At 43.2% G+C, this 8,875-nt stretch overlaps 1 protein-coding gene across 1 annotated transcript in view; it reads left to right on the forward strand.

Annotated features, from left to right (window-relative positions):
• LOC121927296 (thioredoxin-related transmembrane protein 1-like) overlaps positions 1–8,616 on the forward strand; it is a 93,324-nt gene extending 84,708 nt beyond the window's left edge. The window contains 4 exon segments of the mRNA XM_042461022.1: positions 4,306–4,351; positions 4,446–4,547; positions 4,686–4,755; positions 5,726–8,616. Of these exon segments, the coding sequence (XP_042316956.1) occupies positions 4,306–4,351; positions 4,446–4,547; positions 4,686–4,755; positions 5,726–5,877 (370 nt within the window). The 3' untranslated portion in view covers positions 5,878–8,616.
• Positions 8,617–8,875: the final 259 nt, after the last annotated feature.

Raw genomic sequence — 8,875 nt, forward strand, 5'->3', positions numbered from 1 at the left:
ATAATAATAATAATAATAATAATAATAATAATAATAATAATAATAATAATTTGTATACCGCCCTCTGGCAAACCAATCCGGACGGTTAACAACAGTAAAATATAAAATGACAATTAAAAACACTTTATCTCTCCCCTCCTTAAGACAGTATAAAACAGTCTAACATATTAAAACACTATATCAATTTGTAAAAACAACAGTTAAAAACTAAAACTAAAGACCCTGATATCCCTCTGCTGATCCTCAACCATCACTAAGATGGGGCCACGGGAGGAATGAGGGAATCAGGGAACCAGGGCCGGGATGGTTAATCTGGAATGTTACAATAGAAACTTTTATTTCTATTGTTTATGTTGTTAAAAATGAATAACTATATTTTTAAAAAAACCAAAATACCCCTCTCAAACTGGTGACCATTTTGGGGTAGTGCAGGGTTCTGGGGTGTTTTACAGGTGGATCAGGGATATTTGTGCATGGTTTCATGCACTTGGGGTTTTTCTGCATGGTTTGGGGGCAAAATTGCCTGAAAACTGCACTAATTTGATTTTAAGGGGAAAAAAATGAAGGGCACTTGAGGGACTGATGAGGGGCTTCAGGGGTCACAGAAGTGGAATTCAGGCACCACAAGCGGCTGAAGGGATTATTATTATTATTATTATTATTATTATTATTATTATTATTATTATTACATTTATTTGTATAGCACCATAGGTTTTACATAGCGCTTTACAAAGGAAAGAAAACAACAATCGAAAATAGAAACAAAAACCACAAACAAGATTATAACATTAGTAAAATATTATTATAACAAAGTTAAAACAATACTATAAAAGTGTAAATTAATACAAATAATATTGTCATAAAATCAAGAAGAAAATTGGAAGGCTTCCCTGAATAGAATAGTCTTTAATTAAGACTTAAAGTTGTCTAAAGAGGTTGTGGTCCACCAATTCTTGGGGAGGAGATTCCAAAAATATGTGGGGGGGGGGAAGGCTTCAATTTGTCCAACTCTCCTCCCATAGAAGGTGGAAGGGAGAGGATCGGTAAAAGGGGCAGAAGCATGACACTTCCGATGCCTAGCAAAGAGCAGTCTGCATGCCTTCTCCAAATCGGAGGTTGTTATCTGTCCTGGTTTAGATTAAGTCAATTACTTTGCAAACCAGTAATGCAAAAGATCCAGCCTCAGTGTGACACCCCTTCAAATATTTAAATAGCTTTATTATATCACCTCTTAACTCTTCTCCAGCTTAAACATCCCCAGCTTCCTAAGTTGTTCCTCATAAGGCATGGTTCTCAGACCCTTCACCATTTTGGTCTCCCTCCTTTGGACACGCTCCAATTTTCTCAACATCCTTTTTGAATTGTGATACCCAGAACTGTTGTTTTGTTATATTGTTCTAATGTCAGCTTTTTAAATTGTGCAATTGTAGTATCTGTTCTGGGAATCATTTTGACAATTCTAGATTTAATTCTCCTTTTGTTCCACAGTTTAACTTGTTCAGCTGATTTTATTGTAAGAGATCTTGGGATGTGGAGCAGGAAGAATTATTGTAGCTATAGTAAGTGGAACTAAAAATAAACTAAAATAACAAAAACATCAGGGGAGCAGTCAGTCCGCTTGCCTTTTGCAAGCACAACACCCTAAAGTGGCAGGTTAGGTTTGTGATATTGTGATCTCCTTCATATACATCCTTTCAAATGGGTGGGTTTCATGGCTAAACCAGAATTGGATCTTTGGGCTTTCTTGGTCAATGTCCAATCCTGTCTACTAGCCCATCGGCTTTGGCAAAATGTAGTAGTTTAAAACTAAAAAACCCCAAAAATACACAGATGAAAAACACAGCCCAACAATAAATGCCGAGCCTTGTATGTTAAGTAAGCTCCTTTGGTTGTAGGGAGAAAGCACCTTAAATGTAAAGACAGCCTGGCAATGGGATGCTTTCTTTAGTGTGCTCTGTGTGTGTGTGTGTGTGTAATTTCGCTCTGAGGTTCCCAGAAAGTGCTGGTTCAGCCTCATCTCCTGAACTCTTCTGAATGTGTATACTGGTTGTACTGGGGTCCCTGAGAGAGGAGCACATGGCCTGTGTAATCCCAGCTCCAGAGGGTAGCAGGACTCTGCCATTTGGCAGCACTGAAATCCCTCTCAAGGTTTCCTTGTGACCCTGTTTTTATTGTTTGTTTGTTTGTTTGTTTGTGGGTTTTTCAGGCTATGAGGCTGTGTTCCAGAAGAGTTTATACCTGATGTTTCGGCAGCAGCTGGCATCTTCAGAGAATGCTGGCATGGAAGAGAGTGGGGTATATATACTGTTGGTTGAGAGGAGGTGATTTGCATGTAAATCTGTGTATTGTTTTGTTGTTGAATGGCAAGGCCTACATTTACTTAATGATCCATTGTCTGCTGGGAATCCCCCTGAACCTGGGTGGCTTTCATTTGCATTTGCTGGGCCCTGATTCTGATATTTTTCAGGACTGGTAGCCAAACTTTGTTTACTTTATGAGTTTCTTCTTTGCTGTTGAAGTTGTCCAGGTGTTTGTGGATTTCAGTTGCTTCCCTGTGCATTCGGACCTGATAGTTGTTGGCATGGTCCATAATGTCAGTGTTTTCAACATGTAAATCACCTCACCTCACCAACAGTACATATTTCCTGGCAGGTTGCCAGCATTCTCTGAAGATGCCAGCCACAGATGCTTTTAGATTGTAAGCCTGAGGGCAGGGAACCATCCAATTAAAAAGATTGTATGTTCAGCGCTGTGTAAATTTACAGCGCTTTATAAATAAAGGTTAATAATAATGATATGTCAGGGATTTGAAGGGTTAAAACACAGCACACAGGGAAATGCTTGATGTGTGTGTGTTTGGCCATGAGCATCAGCAGAGTGGCAAGGCTGATCAGCACAGCTGAAGCTCATTGGCTCAAGGACTCTTCAGTGTCCAAGTGCACGTAGCCATGGATGATGAAACATGTGTCTGGATTGCACAGGAGACACATGACATGGTTACACACCTGAACTCACTGGGTTTGGGAGACCACATGGTCTGGAGTCTATATAAACCCAGGGGTTGCAAGGGATAGGTTGTGGGTTTGAAGTAGGAGTTGGATTGGTATGTTTTGGAGTTTTAGAGATCTGGTTTTGTATAATAGCACTGTGAATAAAGAGCACTTTGGGGACTTTGTTTCTCTAGTGGTTTATCAGAAGAAGCTACAGCATCGGATTGCTGTTTTTCCCCCAGAGGTTCCTGCATTGCTGCAGTTCCTGGAAGACATCCAGTTGCTGTCACCCCAATTGGACTTTGGAGCCACGCTTCGGCTTCTGGAAATTGCCAGCTCTGCTACAAGAGTCTGATTTAACCCCAGGACTCGTTTGAGTTGCTGACAGTGGTTGTTAGACCCCAGCAGTTGCGCTGACACAATAATAATAATAATAATAATGATGATGATGATGATGATGTCAGGAATAAACCCTTCTAGAACATGGCCGTATAGCCCAAAAAACCGAAAAACAATGGATGCAGCTGTGAAAGCCTTCAACTTCACATATTTATTTATATCCCGCCTTTGTCCCAGTACAGGGACTCAGGGTGGCTAACAAAATTCAAAACACAGTTGCCCCTCCATTTGTGCAGATTTCATGCTTACTCGCAAGGAACAAACGGAGTGAATTAAAATGGGGGAGTGCGCCCGCAGCTTCGCATGAACACGCACCCCCATTCAAGCCTATGTGTGAAATTCCATTTTCATGGGGAATGAGCGCGGAATGGATCCCCTGCGAAAACGGAGGGCTGACTGTAGTCCAAATTAAAACAGTACAAAGCATTAAAAAAACACAGTTTAAAAAGCAATTTCCAAAAAGTTCCAAAAAAGATAAAAACAATACATGTTCAAAATTAAAATTTAAAAACTCTTTATAAAACTTACAGCGCTCATGTCAGTCTGAGAAAGCCTGGGGGCATAAAATGTCTTTATCTGCTACTGAAATGAAAGCAGGTATGGAGCTAGCCTGTCTTTTCTAGGGAGGAGGGAGTTCCAGAGCCTGAGAGTAGCTCCGGAGAAGGTCCCCCTCTCTTGTTTCCATCAAATGCACCTGAGGGGATAGTGGGACAGAGAGAAGGGCCTCTCTAGATGATATCAGTATTCTAGTGAGTTCATAGAGGGAGATAAGGTCATTCAAATAGCCTGGACCCAAACCGTATAGGGCTTTATAGGTCAAAACCAGCACTGTTGGTTTACATCTCTTTTTTGTTGGTTTTGGTTTACGTCTCCTTTTGACCTCTGCTTTGCTTACCTCTCTTCTGCTTCTTTGCAGGATGAGCTGCATGTCTGCCCTCTTCCAGCTCTCCATGTACATCAGGGTACGTGCCACAAATCCTCCCTGAATCAAGAGCACGTTGCCCCCTGTTGCTTTGGCTCAAGTGCTTTTTCTCATCAGCCTCCCTTCTCTTGCAGCACTGCCACAACTATTTCACAGAAGACCTTGGCATACCACCCTGGGGATCCTACACCATCTTTGCCAGCACAACGTTGTTCTCAGGACTGTTCTTGGGCCTTGTAAGTCGGTACTCCTAATTATAATAGAAACACAGGGAATGGGGCGGTTTGTTTTAAAGTGGAAGTCCCAGTGTATTGTTAACATGAAATATCACATTGTTGTTGTTGTTGTTGTGTGGTTTGGCTTTCTTTCCCCAGATAATGGTGTTTCTGGCAGATTGCATTTGCCCCTCCAAAAAGCACAGGCCACCACAGTACCCTAACAAAAGTAAGTAGAGCACATGGCTTGAGATCTCAGTTGTGTGTGGAAAATAAAGGTGTGACCTAGCCCATAGAAAGCTGCTTCAACATGACTGCAAAGCAGGAATCCTGGAGTCTTTGTCAGATGGTGCTCTTCTGTTCAAGTTGGAAACAGGTGGCAATAGATGGAGAGGCTGTTAATCCTTTTACGGCACATCATATGCCCCCACATCATATGCTGAACTGGCATTCATTTCAGTGAAATTGGTGCAGGACTAATTCCTGTTAGTCGTTGTCTGAGAGGAGCCCTCTTGGAATACTTTAAAAGGTATTTTCCATCCCACTTGTTTTATAATTGCATGAGCATCCTGAAAGCATGCCCTCCCAACGGGAGGACTCAGGTTCAGCTGTTGAAATCCTGTTTCATTATGGAGTTCCTGCTTATAAAAAGAGGCTTTATTATGGGTGGGCGCTATAGAAAAGGAGCAAAATGAGCATGTTGCTCCATAAAAGAATTCTGGCCCACTCCACTCACACACAAAAGCCTATTTCAGTCCTCAAATTTCTAGCCTTGCAGGAACGAGACGCTGAAAATCGTTCAGCCCTAAAACTCTTGTTTCTGCTTTGTGTGTTCCTTAGGTATTTCTGGTATTCCCACAACCATTTCTGGTGAAAGTGATGAGGGATCAGAGACATTTCTGGCTATGTCCCAGTAGCCAGACACTGATGAGCTTTACAAAAGACCCCAGTGGAGGTCATAAGAAATTTATAGCTGGCTATGTGTTAGCCAGGTACTTTGGTGATTTCCTTCTCCTGCAGACATGGACTGTCTTGGCTTGGTGGTGGTGATGGTGGGGAGAGCTGTAACAGCTCTGTGGCGGTTTTCTGGGCTTGTGAATGGCCAGCTGTAATGTAGTTCCTCATGTAGACCATAGAGGATTGCAGCTGGAGTGCCCAGAGGTTTTTGTGTTAATGGTAAAGGTTTCCTTTCTCTTTAGAAAAGCTTCCAGATTCTGCCCCACCTTTGGAAACAACTTCTGAAGAAGAAGAGACTGGAGTGGAGCACAGGGAGCCGCCTCATGCTTTCCCCATGCCAGACACAGTGAGGCAACGTGTCGTGATGCCAGGAGCCGAAGTGGAGGAGTCGTAGCTCCTGTCCACAGGCCCCCCTGGCCTTTGGCTCCTCCTGCATTACTACATGATGTTTGAACACATAGAGCAGGCCAGGCTGCAGGGGCAGGGGGTCCTCCTCTGTTTTTCCTCCTCTGAGTCAACCAAGGCCCACAACAAATGTTTTCAAGTTTTTCCATATTCAGAACTTGGTATTAAGTTGGTGTTTGGAGCACTAGAGAATGGGAGGTGCGCAAGGACAACAACGCATGGCTTTAACTCTCCAGGCTAAGTTGGTGACAGCTACCCAGTGTGCAGCACTGGATAAGGTTGGCCCTCATTGACTGTGGCAGGGGTCCTACAGCTTTCCTTGGCGGTGTGGAAGTAGCTCAGGGAGAGGAGGACTCAACTGGGCCACCACCGTTCTTCTCTCCTTTACATTTCATCTTAACAAGAGGCTGCTTAAAAGCTGCTCACATTTGGGTCAGCAAAAAGAGAGCTAACAGACTAACAGACTAAACTGAACTCCAAGGTTGGAAATGTACAGCTAATTTTGGATGCCCTGGAGTTCTTTTGGGTCTGGGTCTCAGTGGCAGCAGTGAGGAGAGTTTCCAAAGCTGCTTCTCTCATGGCATCTCCAGTTCAAAAACTGGAAAGTCCTTGCAGCTGACCCCCAGCAGCCCAGATGTTTTGCCTGTAATGTATTAGTATTGTCCCTTTGCTTCCCTCTGAACAATAGTCTGCCCTTCCCCTACCTGTTGTTATCTTTTGATCCTCCTGCTTTCCTATCCAGGAGATAGATGACATATCCCAGACTTGCTCCAATCTGATTTGAGGTTGTGTGTGCTTAGGAGGTCTGCTGGCAGAGGGGTGGGAGAGACAGTGTATAAAGTTACCAGTGTGTTTCCCTTGTTTGTTTGTTCTGTCATTAACTTTTCCTTTTTAATAGCTTGAAAACTAAGGATAGAAACTTGAATGGGATTTCTCTGTCCTGATTCCATTATTTTTTACCAAATCCTCTCTATTCCATAACAGCTCAGATTCTTGCAGCCAGTTTCTTTGGTGTAATTCCTGTGAAATTCCACAAGCATTTCACACATTGATCTTTAAGCATGGCTGCATGTTCTGTTTTCTAGGGCCCAGCTTCCTCCTATGAGACTTTTTACCACTTTCATTTCAGCCATTTAGAGACTGTCTCATATTGCACTCCTTTATTTTCAGCTTTTTCTGCTGCTCCAGTTACAGATTGCTCCAGTTTAACTATCCTTTTCCTTGATGTGGAGATGCTCTAAGTGAGTTCTTCCTTGACAAATGTGAGAACTGCTCCCCTCTGAGCAGCCACTCTAGATGAACATGGGGTACCGCCTCAAAGTGGATGTTGTGTGGACGGGTCTCTCTTAGTTAGCTCCTCTGTATTTCAGGAAGGGGTTGGGAGTTGTTTTTCAGTGCCACACAGTGAGGCCCTTTGCCACTTTTCATCACATTCCACTGCAGAAAGGGACTTGGAGTGAGCTGCTCACTTAGTTGTCTCAGTTTGTCACCTCACTTGGCCCTGATCTGGAATTCAGAAGATGCTTCCCCCTCCACCTTTTCCCCTCCCTTCCCTTGTCTAGATAGTTTGCAATGTCATTTTCTTTTGCCAGAGTCAAGTCCTGACCAGTAAGCAGTCCCATCCTCCATCCCTGAGGTTTTCATACATGGCTCTCAGGTGGGAAGGAAGACAGCATTTGGCAGTGGTAGCCATAGTTTGTGCAGTTATATCCCAGTCACATTTCCCCCCTTAACACTCCTTCCCAGAGGAACACTCACGCTGTAGTGTATTTTTTTCAAATTGTCCCAAAACTAGGAGATAGCCGTTCAGAAGCATTGTTCCTTCTGGAGGCCATCTTGATGATCCTTGATGAAGGAGTTTGCTCTTTCTTCTTTAAAGGAACATTCTCGGTTTTGTTTTGTTTTGTTGTGGCACAGTAGTGGCGAATTTGAGTTAGTCAAAGGTTTGTGCTTGGGTTTCCTTTGAGCTGTGTGGGGAGAGCAGCCCATCCTCTGCCAGATCTGGGGAAAGACTCATCTTAACTTTTCAGTCCTCAGGCAAGAGTGGGTTGTGTTGCTGGATACATGTGCGCATCAATGAGCTCTCCCTCCAAACTTTGGGCTTTTGGCCCCATTGCCACAGCTCCCTCTCAGTGGAGTATTCACAGCTGAGTTTAGGGTTCCTGTGATGTGGAGCTGTATCTTATTAGAAAAGGCTACTCCCCTCTTGCAGCTGAAAGCAGATGATAGAGTGGGTGGTTCCAGTTCAGAATAAAGCAGCGATTAAGGGTGATAAATTCTGTCTGCTCCCTGTTGTACTAGTTGCCTGCTTGTGGCAAAACAAGTAGACTCCTCCTTAAGGGGAAATCTTCAGCATGCAATCTATGGCTTATGGTTTGTACCTTCTTTAGCTGCGTTTGCTGGTTAACAGTGCAAGTAGGGAATACTTTGAGCCTGAATGTGTTACTGTTCTGCAGAGGAGAAGGCAGTGTCTGTTACTCCTGTGTTTTTTCTCTGTGATGGCTCTGGGGGCCAAGAGATAGTAGATCTTGCTCCAAGTTACTTTTTCCTTTTAGGGATGGACCACCAGCCACTAATTAACAGCCCAAAGCAGTATTAAAACAGATGTTCCTTCTCAACCGTTGGGCGGATGTCTTCCTTGCAGTGGACTAAATGCTACGCTCCCCTTCCTTCCCACCCCCTCCCTGTCTAGGAAACATTTCTAAGTAATAAAAGGTATTTCCATGTCTGGGGTTTTCTTTATTTATAGCTTGGCTCTCGTACTTTGAGTCATGCCCCACTTTCTCAATGGATGCATCTTTGATGAACAGCAAGGGATATAAGATTGCACTCTTAGTTATGCTTCTTTTTTAACATAATTAACATTGAAATGGTCCTAAAGACTGTAGATATATCTCAATTAATGAAGTAGATGTGTTCCCAGGCAGACTTCTTTAATTGGAAATTTGGTACCAGAGGCAGAAATAACATCAGAAGAATTCAATTCA

Source organism: Sceloporus undulatus, chromosome 1, assembly GCF_019175285.1.
Source record: "Sceloporus undulatus isolate JIND9_A2432 ecotype Alabama chromosome 1, SceUnd_v1.1, whole genome shotgun sequence".
In the NCBI taxonomy this organism is placed as follows: Eukaryota; Metazoa; Chordata; class Lepidosauria; order Squamata; family Phrynosomatidae; genus Sceloporus; species Sceloporus undulatus.